At 40.1% G+C, this 23491-nt stretch overlaps 1 protein-coding gene and 1 long non-coding RNA gene across 7 annotated transcripts in view; one reads left to right on the top strand and one right to left on the bottom strand.

Annotated features, from left to right (window-relative positions):
* LOC121898522 (WD repeat-containing protein on Y chromosome-like) overlaps positions 1 to 23491 on the top strand; it is a 55903-nt gene that overhangs the window by 7873 nt on the left and 24539 nt on the right. The window contains exons 1-2 of one of the 5 annotated variants that reach the window (XM_042413683.1): positions 16976 to 20635; positions 21098 to 23298. In XM_042413683.1, coding sequence (XP_042269617.1) covers positions 17348 to 20635; positions 21098 to 21649 — 3840 coding nt within the window. In that variant the 5' untranslated portion in view covers positions 16976 to 17347 and the 3' untranslated portion in view covers positions 21650 to 23298. Of the gene's footprint in view, positions 1 to 16975; positions 21050 to 21097; positions 23299 to 23491 lie in introns of those variants that run through there. The other 4 variants (XM_042413682.1, XM_042413681.1, XM_042413680.1 and 1 more) reach the window with 4 other exon arrangements.
* On the bottom strand, positions 5279 to 16575 carry LOC121898527. Of its 2 annotated transcripts, XR_006096499.1 has the most exons (5): positions 15117 to 16575; positions 9745 to 9876; positions 7655 to 8884; positions 7119 to 7216; positions 5279 to 6878 (listed from the first exon to the last, which is right to left on the bottom strand). It is a non-coding gene; the product is annotated as an uncharacterized LOC121898527 (long non-coding RNA). The 2 variants fall into 2 exon arrangements; XR_006096498.1 differs by lacking the exons at positions 9745 to 9876; positions 15117 to 16575 and having other exon boundaries at positions 7655 to 9389.

The raw sequence follows: 23491 nt of genomic DNA, 5'->3' as shown, positions 1-23491 counted from the left end.
AGGAGCAGCACCCCAACACTGGTAACTCAAAAAAAGGAAAATTAGAACTTAAACTAATGACTGTACAAAAGTTAACCAAATGTGCGCGCTACAAATAGAAACTAATGTACTGCCAAACTGTACAATAAAATGAGTATGATGTATGAAACAAAATCCAGTGTGTTGTTATTTATTTGTATGTAATGTGAAATGTAATTAAATTAGCTAACTGAGGAAAGAATTAACTACAAATGTAAAAGAAACCAAAGTGTGAGTGCCAGCTGGGATACAAACTTCAAAACGGCTGTGTGGCTGCAAGTGCGGCCATCACATACAGTGACCCCTGCTGTCACTTCAACATCCAGTGTGAGCTCATTGTCCTGCTAAAAATGAATCCATTTCCAACATTAAGTCAGACTGAATGATTTATCTTAAAGAATAAGACAGCATAAATTTTGATTTACACACACACACACACACACGCTCACACACAGAGTTTAAATATGTATGTAATAAATTGTAAATATGTATGTAATGGATTGTTCTTCTATTCTGTTCTTTAATAAACTTGAACTTTTTCAGTGTTTGTACCTTGGGGAAAATAAGCGTTGAGCACTGCATTAAGTTAATGTTTACTTTGGCTAATTTAGTCGATGTTAAATTAGCAAACAGCGAGTCCAGTCTACAAACTGGAAAATAAAAAACAAAAGATGCACTTAAAAATATAGTTTTAAAAACTCTGTGTTTAGAGTGTTGCCTAACTCACTTTCCTGCAGTCATTTACGTTAGCTTGCTGTTAACATAACCAAAAACTCCTCCTCTTAGCTAATTAAGCAATATTACACGAGAGGGTGTGCTTTACTGTCATGAATACCACATATATAGACACAAAACTGCTTTGCTAGCTCAATCTTGTTGTAACTAAGATATCATTTTTTAGAGGGACAGATTTAACTACTATGTCCTCAAACTTCACAGACATTTTTAAGCTAGTAGCGCCCTAGTATCATGCCGGATGCCGGAGTGAAAGCTATGATATACTCTCAACTGAAGGGAAAATGGCTATGTTTTGCTGTGTATGAGGGTGCCAGGTAACGATGAAAAATGAAGAAGGTGTGTGTGATTGTGTGCGTGTGTAACTCGTCCCACAGTCTCAGAGTTAGATCCACTCGACAAAGGGTCTGTTTTGCTGGTAACTTAGTGACCTTGACGCTTTGGTAATAATCCAAGTATGATTTATCTTAGAAATAATACCTTATCAGCATCTTCCACATTTCTCATAATAAAAACGGGCCTAGCGGCCGTTAATCATCTCACACAGAGAACCCAAATGTTACATTACTGATTAGCCTTTTTTTTAACTTCCCTGGGAACGGTCTCTTATTGACATAAATGTTATCTTTTCACATTCACTGGCACATTCCTTTGATCATGTGAAAAATAAATAAATAAATATAACTATATACATTAAATTCATACAATATATACAAACAACAGAATACAAACATTTAGGGACACAATTCATGTTGGTGAAATTCATAACAATAGATTAAAAAAAAGTTTTTAAAAAAATCTTTAAAAAGAAATCATGAAATGGAACTATATACAAAGCCTTATGATGAACAAAGAAATTAAGACACAAGTTGAACTATTAACAAATATATACAAATGACATTGAGGAGTCTTAATATGATATATATGTATATAATTTGTCATATTAGGCATTACATTCCACCACAGACCCTTGCTTGACTGCACTAGCAGATTGATGCATGGCTGGTCAGCTGCTTGTAGCGTTAGCACAGTCTCTGGTTGGTGAAGTCTTCGCTGGACATGTCTTTTCATACCCTTGCTGTACCTCATTTGTGGATTTCTGTGGAGTGGAGTCCTTGTCCTTTTCCTTTATTACATATGAAAGGTGCCCGGTTTTTATTTTGGTAAGAGATGAATTAAACATCATCATCTGTCGATACTCTTTAGACATTTGCTGTTGTCCATAGACAAACATTGCAATCCAGTAATGCCGTAATTATCTTTCTGTATTCTGAATCGCACTGAATACTCACCACCTTCTCCTTGTGAGCCTTCCAGTGGCCCAACAGAGGAGATGGACTCAGTGACACACACCAGCCTCTTATGACCTCAGATGGCCTTTGAGGGTCCAAACCCACTGATTGTCCCACAGATTAATCTTTCCAGTACTATCCCCAATCAGAAGTATCTTCTCGTTGGTAACAACTGCACTTGTATCACACACCGCCCTGAATTTTCCTAACAGACCACCCCTGCTAATAATCGACCAGGCATAGATATGGTCATTTTTAGAAGTCAGCAGTGTGACTGTGTCAGCAGTGGCCGTCCTGGTCTGCAGACATAGAATAATAGGACTGGTAGTCACATCAGTCCTCTCGTTAGTCAGAGCAGTAGATTTTTTACATTGTTCCAGTGCCTCTGACTTTCTTTTGGTGACTGCCAGCAGGGAGGTTTTTTACATAGCCTTGAGCTTTTCCGTCTGCCATGTGTGTTCGTGGGTTGTTACTGGTATCAAGCCAATAGAAAACCTCCGCAGTTTTAGCATCCCAGACAACTACATTACCATTGCTCGAGGCAGCAAACAGTATGTTTCCGTGTGCGCTCATGGAGGATATGTCATTTAAATAATCATGCTCCAAAATTCTGTTCTCAGACTCATCTAAATCCAGGTTAAAAATGACCTTTGACCGCCGTCCAGCCACAAACACCCTATTGTTCATGGAGACAATACCTGTCACCTCCTTTTGCACAGTGACAGGAAGAACGCGAAGCTCTTCTCCGTTGTTGAAGTTCAGTTTCACAGTCTCACTTTCCTATCGTTGGAAACTGTAATTAATCTGCGCTGTGAACCATCAAATGCAATGGTGGTGAACCCCACATGCTGATCTGGAGTGACTTTGAATTGCATGATGGCCTTTCCTGTTAGGATATCCCATACTTTCACCACACCATTCTGGCAAATAGAGATGACTTGCTTGAATATGGAGTGATAAAGAACACTGCACAGGGGCTTGTCATGGGATGTTAACATTTCTATAAAAAGATCTGTTCCTCCTCAAAGAAATGCTCCTATATCTGAGTTAGCCAGGACTAACTCATTGTTGTACATGTTATAGCAAACACTGGAGATTGGGGCCTGTCTCATGCCTTGTACCTGGATGCTTTGCAGGCACACCCAAGTTTCCTCTGACCACAGACCTACATTGTTGTCCACGGATATACTGTAGACTATTTTGTTTCTTATGTTAAGGGTTATGTGCCTGATTGGTTTGACATGTCCCATTACTGTCTTTTTGCAATGTACATTGTCATAGGGATACGACGCCCGCAGTATGCCATCTGTACCGCCAGTCACCAGAAACTGAACTGAAGGGCAGTATTCAACGCAGGTGAAAAACTCATGGTCTTTATTGCTCTCAAATACCCTTCTATGGATTTTGCATTGAGGTGGCTTTGGTAAGGTAGTGAGTACCATTGTTCTGGATGAATGACCACAGACGGCAAAGGAATCCATTGATGGAAAGTATCGAATCTGATGGCATATGTCATCAAAGATGGGAAGATTGATAGATAGAAACCCTTCCCATTTCTTTTTTAACAGGGATGACTCATCAATAGTTGTCCAGAGAGATTTCCTCGTATGGGTCAGTGACATTTTAGAATATCAAAATAGCAAAAAAATAAAATTGAAGTAATGTGTTAGTTTCAGCTTTTTATGTGTGAATCCACAAGTGTATTTTTCATTTTTTTTACTGCCCCTTGTAAAAGGCTACGATATATGACATTTTAATGCATTTATCTGTAAAGACCCCTGAAAAATGTCATTCGGTAAAACGAACTAATTTTCAATATTATATTACAATTAATGTTAATGACACTGTTACAAACAATCAAAATGCAATTATTGATCCACAAGTATGTTATACACAGTTGCAGCATGTCAACACTAGAATTACAAATTTTGGATATTTTGCCTTTAAAGACGACATCATGTCATTTGTCAATATTTGTTACATTTTTTTTCAAGTAGAAAGGCAAAAGTGCTTTAAAATCAGGCATACTTTTATATTTTATTAGCACTTCTTCATTATGTTCATTCATAAACTCATTTAATAGAGTATTTTGTATATTTATTTCAAAATTAAGTGTTTTACCATATGACATTTTGTTTTACCACATGACATAGCACAACTGCAAAATACCATGGCACATATAGTATACCCAATAAGTTAAGTTGGCTACTTCTGAATAATGCAAAAGATACACAGGGCCTCCAAAGTAAACCTTTTAATGACATTAAAATGTCTTGCAACAGTTTTCTTGTTTCATACAAGAATGAATGCATTGTCAGTTTGAGGTCTTATACAATATATGAACAAGTAAATCCAATTTAAAATTTGATTTTTACCACTAGTCAATTTAAAAAGAGCACTAACTTTCTTATTTGGTAAAACATATTTACAGTTTGATTCCAAACATAACAGTCAGTTAAAAACAGCACAGTAACATTTATATCTAAACCTTATGAACACTTCTAATCTCTAATACTAATTCTCAGAATTCATTTAGTCATAGAAAAAAACGTAACACTCTGTCTAACCCCTATAACTGTAATCTATCACTTGAACAATGATTAAAACAAATCTGTCATGGTAACCTGAAATCAGTACAGTGTGCATAAAATATCTGTCTTCTAACGCCCTCCCCCTGTGGCTGGTCACTGTTGTTTTCTTCAGACAGATAAGAATCTTTTCCAGTCCTCAGCTGACAATCTTGAACTTCGACTGGTTGATGACTCTGGTTCTGAGATGACAGCTTTCACATCTGATTGAAAGTAAAAGATCACATCTGGAATTTGGGGCCACACAAAGCAATTCTTCCCCCCAGACTGTTGCATACAAGAGACCTCAATTTCTTCATCAACAATCTTCAGTACCTGCCCCACGAAAGGCTTGTCATCATAAGACACAATGACCATCTTTCCAGCCATGTCTTCCTGTTCTTGATTGGTGGTGCAGGATGCTTTTTCAGAGTTAAAATCGAAGACCATGGGTGGCTCACATTCGCAGGTAACTCCAAAACGCTTGCAAAAACAGGACAGCTCTCTGTGAGAGATCTTTCCAGGGGTGTCTGTAATCACTTGGTGAATGCCCAAGGTTCCTTTGACTATTGGCAAGGCAGTGGGCACAGCCTCATCCACCCTAGCAATGTCCTCTTCTGTTACCCAGTAGAGTTTTATGTGGGAACTATTTTTATGTTGCTGTTGCTTTGTTTTTAACCAATAGGAAGTTCAGTAGTTCACTGCTTCTGGTTCTCCTGCTTCCTCCTGGCCAGTATTCTCTGTCAGAATTGGACTTTTCCAGAAAGGAAAACAATTCCTCTGGGTGCTGAATATCCCCTCCTTGCTGGACAAATGCATTTGCTTTTCTCTTTAATAAACCACCAATACCATCTGGTACACCCTTTCCATGGGACTTCTCTGAGAAGTTCCATGTGACAGCCTCAATGCCATGCATGAAAGGCAAGGTTGACATCAAGAAGAAATTTTTCTTATTTCTATATTGTGTCAGAGGGCCATCACTCATTAAGTGCACTGTAGATATTGGTGCATTTGACTGTATTTCATCCAACACAGGCTTCAAGTGTGCCCATACTGCCCGTTCATCATGTCTGAGAGAAGTGAAAATGGTAGCATAAGCTTTTGATCTTTCTGCAGTGTAGACCATGCATGTGTGGACTGTTGCTTGTCTTCGACTTCCCCCCCAATGATAGGACTGAACCTCAACATTCAGCTTGCATGAATAATTCTCAGAAAAGTCCATGTGGACTAGAGCCTCATGGTTTCGAAGGCTGTTCTTGAGAGCCCTACATTGCTCCACCTGATGGATCCATGTATAATGATGCTTTGCCAGTCTTTCCAGCTTTTCATTAAAGCTCTTCAGGAGATCTTCCCATTTTCCGGTCACTTCTCTCTTCACAAAATGTGAATAGATTTTCCCTTCTGAGCTGACTTTCTCCCTCTGCCATTGATGCCATGAAACCAGCCCAGTGTCATTTGGAATGGCTGGCTCCATCTCTGAATAGCAGCACTTTGCACACTGCCTAAACACGCATTTTTTGTTTTTCATGTCACACACAATGCGGGTGAGTGCATCAGTAATGCTTTTACTTCCTAAAAAGCCTCCTTGATGCAGTTTCTCTATTATCAACCTCACATTTTCATGATCAATACAGGCACATGTGTTGCGGTCACTAGCCTTAGGCGCTGTGACATAAAATGGACGAAGGCGGGCAAAATGCCGGTATGATATGGGTGCTCCTCCTACCTCTGTATTGTATTCTTTATGAAGCTCTTTAAGAGACTTGGTCAGCACACAACACTATTGCTTGACCTTGCTTTTAGTTACATCAGTTGTCTCATCAGGTGCAGAGTGTTGTGACGGCCCTAGTGGTGCAGTGTTGCAATGGCCCTGGTGGTGCAGAGTGTTGCGGTGACTGTGGTGATGAGGAGTGCTGAGGAGTTCCAGGTGGCGAGGAATGCTGAGGAGTTTATTGGTTTGGGAAAGGCATGCATACTCAGATTTATGCTTTCTGTTGCTTTGTTTTTAACCAATAGGAAGTTCAGTAGTTCACTGAACCCAGTTCAGTGAGTTCCAGGAGTTCCAGGATGGTCAACTTGAAAAGGCTCCGCAAACAAATCCACTGATAGTGGCGTGAAGGTCATCACAGCTTCTGCCTGTCGCTGTCTTTCCCTACATTTCCTCTGGTTGAGCCTCCACTGTTCTCTTCTTTTTGTGGCTGCAGATGTGGTCAAGTGTTTGATGGGTTGATAATCATATTGCCCAGCTTGCTTCATTTGCCGATACCTGCAAGAATTGAAATAAATGTTTATATATTAATAATATGAATTTAATATATGAATAATATAAATATCATATTAATTCATTAGTTTATTTATTCCTTCATTTACTTATTGCACGTCAACAAAGGCACTTTATGGTTGTGCCTCTGTTAAGGACTATAAATCAGGCTTATAGATTGCTGCCTGTACTGACACAACTGACATACACTGACATTATTACCATCATACACTTTCACAGTAATACCTTTCCCTTCTCTTTTCTAGTCTCTCCTCTCTAGCAACAGGATCTGCCCTGATCTTTGCACGAAAACGTGCACCCCTCTCTTTACTGGAAAGAGGCATCTGTAAAAATGTAAAATAATGTTTACAACATAAGGAAACATATTACATGTTAAATGTAATTAAGAACAATTGTTCAGACTTAACAAATAGTTAAAATAATTAAAAAACAAACAGATAATTTAGTTAAATCCTCTGTGTCATTTGGGATGACAACATGTCATTTAGTCAAACCATTTGTCCAAATGACATATTTTGTTTTTCCGCATGACGGATTTCAATATTTTCATTCTGTACAGCCAGTTGCATGGCCACCTATTGCTAACAATGACCTTGACTTATGAACTTTAAATTTCATGGGTAAATCAATAATTTTTAAATCAATAACTTTATCATCACTTTTTAAATGTTTGACCAAATGACGCTGAAATCTGTGACACTTTGTACAACACATGGAAAAGGTGATATTAACGTAAAAAAGGAGTACATTTTTGAACTTACCTCCAACTCTGGTGGTCTTTAGGGGTCTTCTGAGTGATGTCATCACATGTCACATGACACGAGTCATTTATCCACAATTCAAAATGGCTTCCAAAATTTGTTTTACCAAATGACATTGAGGGAAATCTGTCCTTGCGGAACAAAGTGTTTTAGATATTAAAGACATTTCTTCAAGATTTATCCTATTAATACTTAACAGTGCTTTTCTGTACATTCTAAAAATATGCCACAGACAAAAGTTGATGATTTTTACATATTTTTAATCATTTTAAATGAAGTTGTCTTCTTTGACATCAAGTGACTGCTGTTTTACCGTATGACATTTTTCCACTTTAATGGTATAAAAGTCAGTCAATTTTGTATTTTTCATGCAAATATGAATAGTGAGGAGGAAATGTGACGTGAGATTAAAGAATATATACAATATCAACCTTATTTAATCCAAGTGTGTAATAGTAATTTCTCCTGGAACAAAAAATCAGTGCATCACGTCACTGACTCGTATGCATTTTTGTGGAAGAGGCTTTTCCTCTCTATGTTGTAGCTGACAAAAACAGACAAAAAGCCTTTTGTGTCACCATAGGAAATACTGCTTTAGTGCCATCGGACCAGTAGGTCATGGTATTCACTATGCTATCTTCTTTATTAAAGCATATTTGGGTTTAAGTAAATCAGGGAATTCATTGCAGGTATAGAATACCAGTTCCCTGCAAGAGGTTGCGATAGCCAGCTCGTTGAGTTTGCTGATGTACACCATGTCATTAATACACATTTTCTCCCTGTGTGAAAAAGGAAGTTTCTTTTGTATATTATTTAGTTTGATTGGGTGTGACGCCTTAAAGCTGTCAGTCCAAAAGGTGAGGATTCCATCAGGGCTGATGGATAGGTATTGACCTTTCTGGTAGGTCCTGGTTGACGATATTGAAAGCTTAGACTCATCCCTCGCTTGGCTGTCATCAACGTCCATCAACGGACGGAAATCACCCTAATTATTGATGTATAGTGATCTATGGGAACTGTTTTTATTGGTTTGGGAAAGGCATGAATACTCAGATTTATGCTTTCTGTTGCTTTGTTTTTAACCAATAGGAAGTTCAGTAGTTCACTGCTTCTGGTTCTCCTGCTTCCTCCTGGCCAGTATTCTCCTTAAGGCTGAGTTGCATAGAATCCCACTCGTGTTTCCCAAAGATGCCAGTGCAGTGTCCTGTGTTTGTCCATAGACAGACATTCCTATCCAATGACACAGTAATTATCTTTTTACATTCAGTTACACTTAACACACACCACCTCCTCATTGTGAGCTTGCCAGTAGCCCAACAGAGGAGGTGGACACGGTTTCTTTTTATGACTCAACAGATTTAAATAAAAATTTTTTAAAAAATAATGAAATGGAATTATATAGAAAGCCTTGTGATGAACAAAGAAATTAGGGCACAAGGTGACCTATTTACAAATATATACAAACAACATTGAGGAGTCTTAATATAATCTATAATAATAATAATAATATTTCTATATAATATATATATTATTTGCTTCTCATTTAGTATTGGCCTAGGGTTATTGTTGTGGTAGCTTCTTCTCTTCTACAAACAACAGAAGACATTTAGGGACATAATTAATGTTGGTGAAATTCAGTGCAGAGAATCAGGATAAAGGGGAAGTGTCTGCCACACTTGGCATTGTAGAGAAAAAGAGATGAGGGTTATTAATAAATCTATCTATCTATCTATCTATAATGTATATATATCTATATACATTAAATTCATACAATACATACAAACAACAGTCTCACTGAAGTTCCTAGTCACACTCTTGAAACCAAAGAGAAAAGGTACAGTAAAGATAAAAGTTCATTTGGTTCCTGTACTGTGTTACAGACCCATCACTTATAATGTGGAGGGAGGAAGGCGGCGTTTCACATTTTGTCATGGCATCTCTCACAACAGGTTCTAAATGCGCCCACACAGCACGTTCGTCGTGGTGAAGACAGCCAGAGATGGTGCCATAGGTGTGAGCCGCATTACCAGTGTACACCACGTAAACACATCAGGAAACTCTGTTTCACATTTGTCAGGCTTACTGCTAACCAGGGGCGCTGGCGCCACGATAGCACGAGGTGCAACATCAGGCCACACCCGACTCCCTGCTATATCATTATCCAAAATCATCGTAATACCAGCCACAGGCAGAGCCGGCTGCACGCCAACCGCCACCTCACCCTGAAACAGATCAGAAAACAACATCATTTTATGGAGAGGTACACGTAGAACTTTTAAGCCCATTCCAAGCACTGGAATGAAAGAACCCATGTAGGTGTCATCTGAAAATGGTAAAGTTGATGCTAAAATGAATGAGTCAAAAGCACCAGTGTCACGCAATATCTTTACATGCACTTTCTCCTCACTCCCTACCAGAGAGACAAAACCTTCAGTGATGAAAGGCAAGTAAGACAGGCTCTGGGGCCGTCACACCCCCCCCCCCCCCATAAAGTCAGGGTCCCAGAGGGAACCCTGGCACCAAGACAAGTGAGTCTTCTCTCTCATATAACTAATGTATACACTAAATACTTAAATAAAACAACAAAGTATAAACTACAGTACAGAATATATGGGTGGTTGATGTGAACTCAAATCCAAAGAGGAAAAAAATATATTTTTAAAATGTATGTCAAATGACACATAATTGTATTGCTTTATATGTAAGTAACTCAAAATTGATGGTGTTCATTACCAATTCCTCATTTATTTTAGATTTTTTTTCACTTTTTGTGTGGTACTCCTAAAAATTGTCCACCGGTGTGACATTTTTAATATTAATATTTAATTCAGAGATTGTTTGCCAGATAAGACAAATATGCATAATCCTTATCAATTTGTTCTAATTATATTTCCACATCAAAAGTAACCAATAAAAATTCGCAATCATGTCATTACCCTACTATAAGATGTCCACATAGGGACTTCACCCAAACGGTTGGGTTATATTCATTATAATTAGTATAAAACCTAATGAAGCTTCAATTCATCCTTATATGTGCATAGTGATGATATCATTATTATGCTATTCAACACTTTTTACATGAATTTGTGCATTAAAATGCCTTTTCCACTCATAATTCAGTTTGTCACACCACAGGACATTCCGTCACACCATTAGACAAAAAATACCTTATGCCCATGTTTTGTTACAAAGTCACATTTATTATTTCCTGTTCAAATTTATTTTAAAATTCATTACCTTCAAAATCATTAACAATTCATTAAAATAAAGTTATAACCTGAAGTTCAAATGTTTTTTGTACAATTAAGATAGCCAGACTAGTAACATTTAGCAACACAACATGAACATGTAAACAAAATTGTCCTGGCTTATTATTACTTTTCTTTTTCAAATTTATCTTAAAATTCATTACATTTTTGTTCAAGTCAAAACTAAACAGGATAAAGAATTAAAATTAGAGTTCTCTGTATTAAATTCAGTCACATTTTTAGTGCGCAAGTAAAATCATTTTTCAAATAGCCATACTTGTCACAATTCATAACCATTGGAACTGACCTAAAAACTACTGTTTGGGTAAAATTCATTAAACAACCCAGCACAAGAGTACAGCTTGAAATACAATCAAATTTAAAAAAGCTGTAGTGTTTAAGGACTCATCCTCCTCCTTTCACACCTCATTGAACAGCAGCCAGTCATATTTGGTGAGTTGGGCTGCACGCTGGTGGGGCTCTGGCTCAAAGATGACACTGACAAGTTCGTCCTTGCTGTACATAATGCAGTCTCACTTAGCAGGCCATTTAAAGATGTTTTTCCCACAAATTTGCACCATGCAATTGACCTCAATGTGCTCAGCATTTAGTTGTGTGATCTGGCCCACAAATGGCTTCTGGTCATAGCGGACAATGACGAATTTCCCTACAGTGTACTTGTCATCAAGCTCTTCCTCCGCTTCCTCTCCACTATTGGGATTCTCAGGCTGGGTCGCTTGGACTTCAGAGGTGAGTGGTTCTTCCAAATCTTTTGATTTGTCTGGCCTCATCTTGCTTGGAGAGAAGCAGTGGCACATCTCTGGGAACCGGCAGAAACAGCTGAGAAGATCTCTCCGACAGAGAAGGAAAGTATTTGGTGCGTGTTTAATATGCCGGGTACTTTTGGGACAGATGGTGGCAACATCTCGTCGAACACCTGGATATCTGCCTCATCGATCCACTTGAATCTTATGTTTGTTACCTCTTGTTGGACTAGGAACTCATAGACATCCTTTGGGCTTTTAAGGTCTTGCCCCCCATGGATATGGTTGTCTGCCATTTGTTTCACTGCTCCCCCAACTCCATCAGGAGCACCTTTCCCATGAGCTCTCTCTGAATAGTTCCACATTATTCGCTTTAGCCCCCATGTGTAGGGTACGCTGCTTAAAAGGTAACAGTTAGCCTTGTTCCTGTATTGAGTGACTATTGAGTGGTTAGGAGAGAGAGAGTGATGGGTTTGTCCTCCTTCATAGAACCTACATCCACTGGTGTGACAGCCATGTCCACCAGTGTGACGTTCAGTTCATGTCACACTATAGGACAGTGCTGTCACACCAGTGGACGTTTTCAAGGTCAAGGTCAGTTTGCGGCCTAGCTAAATGAGAGACAGTCTTCAATCCTTGCTAGCGGTGTAAAGGTTTACATTATTTTCAATAGTCAATCAATATAAATTGATGAAAATTTTCAGATCAGTGCTTAAATTACGTCACACCAAAGGACTGCACAATGGATCCCATTTCTAACAATGCACAGAAATAGCAAAATTATGAAAAGATTTGAGACAGAACTCACCTTGTGTGCAGTGCATCTGCTCCAGTGATGTCTACTGTACTTCCTGGATGAAGAAGGACCCCTCTCAGTAATAGGGTACCCAAATTAATGCCTGTTTTATATCTACAGAGTGGCGTCACACCAGGTGGACACCAGTTTTGCGGACAAAATGTAACGTTTCATAATTATTCTAAATGGTGACCTTAAGACTTATAACCTTAGTTTCTGTAAGTTAACACTACGATAATATATATTCAAGTATTTTAATGTATTTTGACTTATTATTAATTTAAATACAAAATAGTTTTGAGATGAGCAATGCTACTCCGGACAGTCACGCCAGTGGACAAATGTCATGTTTAAAACAAAATATTTACATATTTGAATTGTAATGCTCATTAATTACAGATGTATTAGTTCTGGAAGATTATACTGTATAAAAAACAGAGATTTTAATGAAATATTATATATTATTATTTACATTTGTCACCAAGAACACAAAAATGCAGCGTCACGTCAACCACCCATATATATAATACCATATAAAGTAACACCTCACTGTTTGTTCCCTAATAACCCTGTCACCCCCCCCCCTCGATCCTCAGCAACTGGATCCTGGAAGCTGATTAAGAGGAAAGAAAGAGAAAGCAACAAGATGATGGAACCAAACAGAGCAAAATAACCACATTTTAAAAAAAGACATCATTCACAGGGAGCCTGAGACAATGCGTCTGCCACCACATTGTCCCGCCCCTTGATATGACGAATATCTAACTTATAGGACTGGAGCATCAGAGCCCAGCGAATCAGCCTCTGATTAGGGCACTGTAAGGAACTCAAGAATGTTAAAGGATTGTGGTCTTTAAAGACCATAACAGGGACAGAGCTAACATACACACTGAAATGCTGCAAAGCCAAAGTCAAGGCTAGCGTTTCCTTTTCAATGACTGAGTAATTCAGCTGATGTTTATTAAATTTCCTTGAAAAAAAAGAAACTGGCTTATCCACTCCTAAGTCATCAGGCTGTGACAGCACGGCCCCTGCACCCACAAAACTTGCATCCACTTCCAGTTTGAATGGTTTCCCCCATTGTGGAGCAGCCAAAACAGGAGCGTTACAGATGAGGGCTTTAACACTTTCAAAAGCCTTCTGACACTCTGAGGACCACATATATTTGGCCTTAGCTTTCAACATATCAGTGAGAGGCGCAACAACAGAAGAAGAGTTCCTACAAAAGCAACGATAATAACCAACTAATCCCAAAAAACGCATGAGCTCCTTCTTAGTTGTGGGTGGAGCATAGTCATCAATAGCCTGCACTTTCGCACGCACGGGACACACACTGCCTTGCCCCACCACACCACCCAAATAAGAGACTGTGGCCTTCGCAAACTCGCACTTGGCAAGATTAACAGTCAGATGTGCATGAGCCAAGCGGTCAAACAACCTCTCAATGCGGTCAAGATGGACATCCCAGTCATCAGAATAGATGACCACATCATCAAGATACACCGAGCAACCTTCCAGATCTCCAACAACCCTGTTCATCAAGCGTTGAAAGGTTGCTGGCGCATTCCGCAACCCAAAAGGCATCACATTATAAGAGTACAACCCCGTGGGTGTAATAAACGCAGCAATCTCACGTGCTCTTTCAGACAACGGAACCTGCCAGTAGCCCTTCAGAAGGTCAAACTTGCTAACAAACTTAGCCGAGCCGACTTGATCAATACAGTCTTCCATACGGGGAAGTGGAAAAGAGTCCGGTTTTGTGACATTATTAACTTTACGAAAGTCTGAACAAAACCTAGGAGTATTATCGGACTTTGGCACAAGCAAGCAAGGTGATGCCCAGCTAGAACAAGATGGCTGTGCAATACCACTACCAAGCATATGCTACCACAGTGGGAGAAACCATTCAAACTGGAAGTGGATGCAAGTTTTGTGGGTGCAGGGGCCGTGCTGTTACAGCCTGATGACTTAGGAGTGGATAAGCCAGTTTCTTTTTTTTCAAGGAAATTTAATAAACATCACCTGAATTACTCAGTCATTGAAAAGGAAACGCTAGCCTTGATTTTGGCTTTGCAGCATTTCAGTGTGTATGTTAGCTCTGTCCCTGTTAAGTGTTGATGGTCCTCTGTAACAACAATCCTCTCCCACTGCTCCCATGTGACGATGCTATTATCTAGTGGGCCCTCGAACTCCACTTCATTGTAGCAAAACCTAGTACACAAACGCTACATACACTTCTGGTTGGCCGGGTCACAAACAATTGCTTCCAGGAGATCCGAAATGCTGTTAGTCAACAAAATGCCTTTCTGACAGAGCTTGTCAATAATCATTTTAAAATTGTCGTGGTCATAGCAGGCACAGGTGTTTCGGTCGGACTCTTTTGCTGGAGTAACATAAAAAGGGCAGTATCTGAGGAACTGTCTGTATGAGACTGCATGGTGTTTCAGGGCGGTTGTATTGTAGTTGGCGTGGAGGTTTTTCAGAGACTGAAGCAGCACTCTCCTTTGGTGTTTAATTTTGTTTTTTGTAACGGTGTCTTTTTTACCCGACAGCATTCGGCTATTTTCTTCCCTACAGAGAAAGCTGACTACCCTCTCCCTTTTCTCCTCTGCAATTTTCTTTTTGTCTCTCTTCTTGTTTCCCTCACTTACTTTCTGTCCTTTCTTCTCTGGGAGTTTCTCGAGTTTCCGTTGCAGCTTTTTTGCCTTCATTCTTTCACTCTTAAGGTCCTTAGCCTTTCCTTTTCCTTCAGCACTGCTCTACGTTTTGCTGGTACTTTTCTGCACTGCCCTTACAGGAGTTGATGATGCCTGTGGTCTCTCAAAACTTGGCTGCACATAGTCATGATCAGCAAGGTTTACTATGGGCTCTGGAGGGCCATTAAGCTGGTCACTTGCTGTTGAATTCAGTGAGGGAGGAGTAAGGTTCAAAACATCAGCAAGCACCCTTTTCTTCTCTCTGTATTGCCTCTGATACTGCCTCCACTTTTCCCTCATCTTCTCCTGTTTTTGCCTGGGCAGATCTGAAACTGGGATGTTTGTGATCTTTCCCGGTCTCTTTTTCCTTTGATAGCTAAGAGTAAAAAAAGACGAATACAACAGTTAGTCTTATATCTAGAGCCTTACTTCATCTTCCATTTGAGCTTCACATCTCTCACTTACACTACCTTTCAGGAGATCTACATCACTGATTTTACTTTCACATGAAGCATTAGCGCATGTGTGTGTGTGTGTGTGGGGGGGGGGGGGGGGGTGTTATGTGGTGGACCTTTGCTTTCTTTTAGCCAGGTAATTATGACTAATACCTGGAAAATAATCACTCACGTCAGTAAAATCCTATTTAATAAAACCTAGCTAACTACTCCAGCAAGTAGGTCGACCCTTAGTAACGACCTAGCAACAGAGACGATTTCTAGTCCCTGCTGAATCAGCCAGCCAACTGCAGCTAATGCTTTCTGGAGATTGCAGCATTTCCCAAACTGAACAAATACCACATATATAAACACAAAAGTGCTTTTGCTAGCTCAGTCTCATTGTAACTAAGATATCCGCTGAAAAAAATAATTATAACGTGTTGTATAATTATGCATCTAAATCACTGACTAACAGCAAAGTCAACCATGCCCCGATTGAGAAAGAGCTCTATGCCATCTAATTTATTAATTTAGTGTTTATTTATGAAACCCAAAGAGATATAACCATAACCATAATTATAATACACTATTTGCTGAGTATACACTGTTCAATGATATTAATATGCTATATTATGGTGCATAATATAAGTCAAATGGATATTGCTATGGCAATAAGGTGCATAATTGCCCATGAATGTTAGAATTAAGTGTACACTGAAACATGAATAATTTACACAACACAAAGTATATACATATGTAACCATATACACAGACAGTACTTGAAATATTATATACAGATGAATCAGATGTGATGGATAATGTAATAAATAAATAAAAGTCCAGATGAGCACAGAGGAGAGTCACTGTACAGACTGATGGCAGCTGGCAGGAATAACTTCCTGTAGCATTCTTTGATATTGCAGCTTCAATTTTACCATCATCCACAGACCTGGGAAGGGAATAGCTATTGTTCACACTTTAAGTAGGTGAGTATACATATATATATATATGTGTGTGTGTGTGTGTGTGTGTTGTGTCCTCATACACAGGAGGGGTGGTGCAGGATTCTAGAATCAAAGCCAAGTAAATATGCTGTCATAATGATATAAAGTCAATGTCAAAGTCATTATACTCAAATTATAAATGTTAATAAATCTTTAATAAAATCCTTCTTGTAGTAATCCATCAAATCTGTACTTTATAAGTCTGCAGTTAATAAGTTGTTAAAAAATATATCTTGGTCCTGATGGCCTCCAGCCCTTTTCTAAAAGGTGGATGATCAGAACAACATAAGAGGCACAAGAATAGAATCATATATTTAAAAAACCAAACAACAAACCCCCAAAAGAAATGAGAACTTAAAAGAAGAAATAAATTGGTAAATAAATAAAAAAATAAATAAAGATTACATGTTTACATAAGTGAGTTATGAGGTCGAGAAAGTAGCAAGTCACTTTTGTGGTTCTTTATTGTGGTGACATCATAAAGTGTTGCCATTTCTTTTAAATTTATGACATCATATTTATTTAGCTTAGATCCTGGGATTTTGTCTTTGATATTCCATCTTTGATCTTTTGATTGACTTCACCAAGTCAAGTTGACTGTAGGAGTGCAATGAGTTGACAATTCTGTCTGATATCAAACAAATCTTTCGTGGAATCCTGTGTATAAGGAATTCTTTCGGTTCAACAAAACTTTCATCGATTGAAAACATTACCTAATTGGTTGATTTGTTATATCAAAATAATAATGGAAACACATACAGCAATAGCAGAAGACCTGCCTGAGAACACTACAATGGAGACCAAAAGTGGACTTAAAAATATTAAAGAAATGTTCGGTTATGAACATATTCCAGCGATTGTGAAGTTGTTTCGAGAAGTGGATGTTGACGGAGGTGGAGGGTTGGACATGAATGAATTTTGTGTTGCACTGGAGCAGTTATATGGAACTGTGAATAAAGAAGACCTCATTACACTCCATATGCAGATTGACACAAACTGTGATGGAACTGTGGACCTTAGTGAACTACTGAACTTCCTATTGGTTAAGAACAGAGCAACAGCAAGCATAAATCTGAGTATTCATGCCTTTCCCAGACCAATAAAAATAGTTCCCATAGATCACTATACAACAATAACTAAGGTGATTTTCCGTCCATTTAAGAACGTTCATGACAGCCAACCAGAGGATGATTCTCAGCTGTCAATATCGTCAGTCAGGACCTACCAGAATGGTCAATACCTATCAATCAGCTCTGATGGAATCCTCACCTTTTGGACTGACAGCTTTAAGGAGTCACACCTAATCAAACTAAATGATATGGAAGAGAAACTTCCTTTTTCACACAGGGAGAAAATATGTATTAATGACATGGTGTACATCAGCGACCTCAACGAGCTGGTTATCGCAACCTCTTGCAGGGAACTGGTATTCTATACCTGCAATGCATTCCCTGAGTTATTTCAAGCCAAATATGCTTTAATAAAAGACGACAGCATAGTGAATACCATGAACTACTGGTCCGACGGCACTAAAGCAGTATTTTCCTACGGTGACACAAAAGGCTCTTTGTCTGTTTTTGTCATCCACAACATAGAGAGTAAAATCCTCTTCCACAAAGATGCATTCGATAAAATCTCTCTGCACCAGTATCCAACTGTTCATGAGTCATCCCTGTTAAAAAAGAAATGGGAAGGATTTCTATCTATCAAGCTTTCCATCTTTGATGACATATGCCATCAGATTCAATACTTTCCATCACTGGATTCCTTTGCCGTCTGTGGTCATTCATCCAAAACAATGGTACTCACTACCTTACCGAAGACACCTCGAGGCAAAATCCATAGAAGGGTATTTGAGAGCAATAAAGACCATGAGTTTTTCACCTGCGTTGAATACTGCCCTTCAGTTCAGTTTCTGGTGACTGGCGGTACAGATGGCATACTGCGGGCGTGGTATCCCCACGACAATGTACATTGCAAAAAGACAGTAATGGGACACGTCAAACCAATCAGGCACATAATCGTTAACACAACAAAGAAAGTAGTCTACAGTATATCTGTGGACAACAATGTACGTCTGTGGTCAGAGGAAACTTGGGTGTGCCTGCAAAGCATCCAGGTACAAGGCATGAGACAGGCCCCAATCTCCAGTGTTTGCTATAACATGTACAACAATGAGTTAGTCCTGGCTAACTCAGATATAGGAGCATTTCTTGGAAGAGGAACAGATCTTTTTATAGAAATGTTAACATCCCATGACAAGCCCCTGTGCAGTGTTCTTTATCACTCCATATTCAAGCAAGGCATCTCTATTTGCCAGAACGGTTTGGTGAAAGTATGGGATATCCTTACAGGAAAGGCCATCATGCAGTTCAAGGTCACTCCAGATCAGCATGTGGGGTTCACCGCCATTGCATTTGATGGTTCAAAGCGCAGATTAATTACAGTTTCCAACGATAGGAAAGTGAGACTGTGGAACTTCAACAATGGACAAGAGCTTCGCGTTCTTCCTGTCAAAGTGCAAAAGGAGGTGACAGGTATTGTCTCCATGAACAATAGGGTGTTTGTGGCTGGACGGCGGTCAAACGTCATTTTTAACCTGGATTTAGATGAGTCTGACAACAGAATTTTGGAGCATGATTATTTAAATGATGTATCCTCCATGAGCACACACGGAAACATACTGTTTACTGCCTCGAGCAATGGTAATGTAGTTGTCTGGGATGCTAAAACTGCGGAGGTTTTCTATTGGCTTGATACCAGTAACAACCCACGAACACACATGGCAGACGGAAAAGCTCAAGGCTGTGTAAAAAACCTCCGTGCTGGCAGACACCAAAAGAAAGGAGGCACTGGGACAATATCTCTATGTAAAAAATCTACTGCTCTGACTAATCGGAGGACTGAAGTGACTACCAGTCCCATTATTCTATGTCTGCAGACCAGGGCGGCCACTACTGACACAGCCACACTGCTGACTTCTAAAAATGACCATATCTATGCCTGGTCGATTATTAGCAAGGGTGGTCTGTTAGGAAAATTCAGGGCGGTGTGTGAGACAAGTGCAGTTGTTACCACCATGTCGACTGATGGCAACGAGAAGATACTTCTGATTGGGGATAGCACTGGAAACATTTATCTGTGGGACATTCAGCGGTTTGGACTTCTAAAAAAGGGAGACCCTCAAGGGCCATCTGAGGTCATAAGAGGCTGGCGTGTGTCACTGAGTCCACCTCCTCTGTTGGGCCACTGGAAGGCTCACAAGGACAGGGTGGTGAGTATTCAGTGCGATTCAGAATGCAGAAAGATACTTACGGCATCACTGGATTGCAATGTCTGTCTATGGACAAACAAAGGAGAACTTATCGGCACCTTTGGAAAGCACGAGTGGGATGCTATACAACTCAGGCTTAAGGTGGATACTAGCCAGGAGGAGGCAGATGAACCCAGAACAGCAACAAGAGGAAAGTATCAAATGCCATTCCCTGACTTTCCATCGGAATTACCCAGACCACCAAACGAGTATAGAGACCTCTTTGAAAAAATTAAAAAGGTAACCACAGTACCTAAGCCTATTCCAATACTAACAAAGCAGCAATTGTCTAACGAAGTGCGAGAGATTATGACTATTCGTTCATCTCTTACCAGAAAAAAATACGGGGAAATTTCAGATATAGTAAGGGACGAGGACGAGGACCCCACTCCACTATCCACAAATGAGGTAAAGAAAAGGTCTGAAAAGACATGTCCAGTGAAGACGACACTAACCACAGACTGTGCTAACACTACAACCAGCTCACCACAAGAAGTCAAGAAAGGGTCTGAACACACTTCATGTCACGAACACTTCCAACCCATCTCAGATACAATGCAGCTCACATATAGTCAGACTCAATCCATACCATATCCACCCGAGATCCCGCTCACTAGAGGTTGCACTGACATTAAACAAAGCTCTCCTCAAGCAGAATCATCTCCACATATGAACAAGACTCAGCCCAAATATGGACGTGTGCTCAAGATTAAGCCAAAGGATACATTCAAAGACAGTGTCCTCACATCTCCACCAGACACCCTGCCAGCCAAGCAGGAGTCTAAAAAGACATCCAACCATGTACGTTTCCCACCCATTCTTGATAAGGTTCAGCTTACACATAATCAGTCCCCATTTGATCCACATCCGCCTCAGATACCACGCACTAGTGGTCGCACTGACATTAAACAAAGCTCTAAATATGGGCGTGTGCTCAAGATTAAGTCAAGGGATACATTCAAAGACAGTGTCCTCACATCTCCACCAGACACCCTGCCAGCCAAGCAGGAGTCTAAAAAGACATCCAACCATGTACGTTTCCCACCCATTCTTGATAAGGTTCAGCTTACACATAATCAGTCCCCATTTGATCCACATCCGCCTCAGATACCACGCACTAGTGGTCGCACTGACATTAAACAAAGCTCTAAATATGGACGTGTGCTCAAGATTAAGTCAAAGGATACATTCAAAGACAGTGTCCTCACATCTCCACCAGACACCCTGCCAGCCAAGCGGGAGTCTAAAAAGACATCCAACCATGTACGTTTCCCACCCATTCTTGATAAGGTTCAGCTTACACATAATCAGTCCCAATTTGTTCCACATCCGCCTCAGATACCACGCACTAGTGGTCGCACTGACATTAAACAAAGCTCTCCTCAAGCAGAATCATCTCCACATATGAACAAGACTCGGTCCAAATATGGACGTGTGCTCAAGATTAAGTCAAGGGATACATCCAAAGACAGTGTCCTCACACCTCCTCCAGACACCCTGCCAGCCAAACGGGAGTCTAAAAAGACATCCAACAATTCACATTTACCACTCATCCCTGATCAGGTCCAGCTTACACATAATCAGTCCCCATTTGATCCACACCCGCCTCAGACCCTGCTCACCACAGGCCTAAAGAAAGGGTCTGAAAAACCATCAAAGCATGTAACCTTCAAACTCATCCCAGATGAGGTTGCACTCACAAATCAGACCGAACACAAGCTGCACCCACCTTAGACCCTGCTCACCAAAGGCCATACTACTGCTACAAAGAGCTCATCAACATCCAGTCGGGGAATGCATTAAAAAGTCCACATATGGACGTGTGCTGAAGATTAAGTCGAGGGATACATTTAAAGACAGTGTCCTCACATCTCCACCAGACACCCTGCCAGCCAAATGTGATTCTGAAAAGACATCCAACCATCTACATCTACCACCCATTCCTGATAAGGTTCAGCTTACACATAATCAGTCCCCATTTATTCCACATCCGCCTCAGATACCGCACACTAGTAATCACACTGACATTAAACAAAACTTTCCTCAAGCAGAATCATCTCCACATATGAACAAGACTCGGTCCAACTGTGGATGTTTGCTCAAGATTCAGTCAAGGGATACATTCAAAGAAAGTGGTCCTCACATCTCCTCCAGACACCATGCCAGGCCAGCGGGAGTCTGAAAAGACATGTCCAGCAAAAACGACACTAACCACAGACTGTGCTAACACTACAAACAGCTCACCATACATGCATCAATCTGCTAATGCGGTCAAGCAAGGATCTGAACACACTTCATGGCGCACACACTTCCAACCCATCTCAGATACAATGCAGCTCACATATAGTCAGACTCAATCCATACCATATCCACCTCAGATCCCGCTCACTAGAGGTTGCACTGACATTAAACAAAGCTCTCCTCAAGCAGAATCATCTCCACATATGAACAAGACTTGGTCCAAATATGGACGTGTGCTCAAGATTAAGTCAAGGGATACATTCAAAGACAGTGTCCTCACATCTCCACCAGACACCCTGCCAGCCAAATGGGAGTCTAAAAAGACATCCAACAATTTACATTTACCACTCATCCCTGATCAGGTTCAGCTTACACATAATTGGTCCCAATTTGATCCACATCCGCCTCAGACCCTGCTCACCACAGGCTGAAAGAAAGGGTCTGAACAACCATCAAAGCATGTAAGCTTCCAACCCATCCCAGATAAGGTTGCGCTCACAAATCAGACCAAACACAAGCTGCGCCCACCTCAGACCTTGCTCACCAGAGGCCATATTACAGCTACAAAGAGCTCATCAACATCCAGTCAGGGAATGCATTAAAACGTTCACATATGGATGTGTGCTGAAGATTAAGTCAAGGGATACATTCAAAGACAGTGTCCTCACATCTCCACTAGACACCATGCCAGGCAAGTGGGAGTCTGAAAAAACATCCAACCATGTACGCTTACCACCCATCCCTAATCAGGTTCAGCTTACACATAATTGGACCCACTTTGATCCACACCTGCCTCAGACCCTGCTCACCACAGGCCAAAAGAAAGGGTCTGAATAACCATGAAAGCATGTACCACCAAAGCATGCTTATCACCCATGCCAGACAAGGTTGGGCTCACAAATCAGAACAAACACAAGCTGCACCTGCCTCAGACCCTGCTCACTAGAGGCCGTACTAATGCTACAAAGAACTCATCACACATGCAGCTGTACATCATTCTGCACAGTGAAGCTCAAACATCCAAGTGAGGTAACAATAAGTGACTTTTTTTCATGGCATTCCCTCCCCACCCCTGCATTACCCATGCCTACCCCCTTAACATCCATATATGTTACTTCTTCAGTTAAAAATTACACCACGAATATCTGTTATAATAATTATTTTTTACAAAGAAGTTAACAAGTACCATAACTATAAAAAATGCTCTTTAATGAGTCTTACAGCAAACTCCTCCAGCAAGCCGCTGTGAACGTTAAGTGTTTCCTGAAAAAAAAAAAAAAAAAAAAAAATATATATATATATATATATATAACTACAAAAATACACACACACACA

This window comes from Thunnus maccoyii, chromosome 6, assembly GCF_910596095.1.
Source record: "Thunnus maccoyii chromosome 6, fThuMac1.1, whole genome shotgun sequence".
In the NCBI taxonomy this organism is placed as follows: Eukaryota; Metazoa; Chordata; class Actinopteri; order Scombriformes; family Scombridae; genus Thunnus; species Thunnus maccoyii.
Note: the sequence above shows the minus strand (reverse complement) of the source record. Positions and strands in the feature narration are given on the sequence as shown.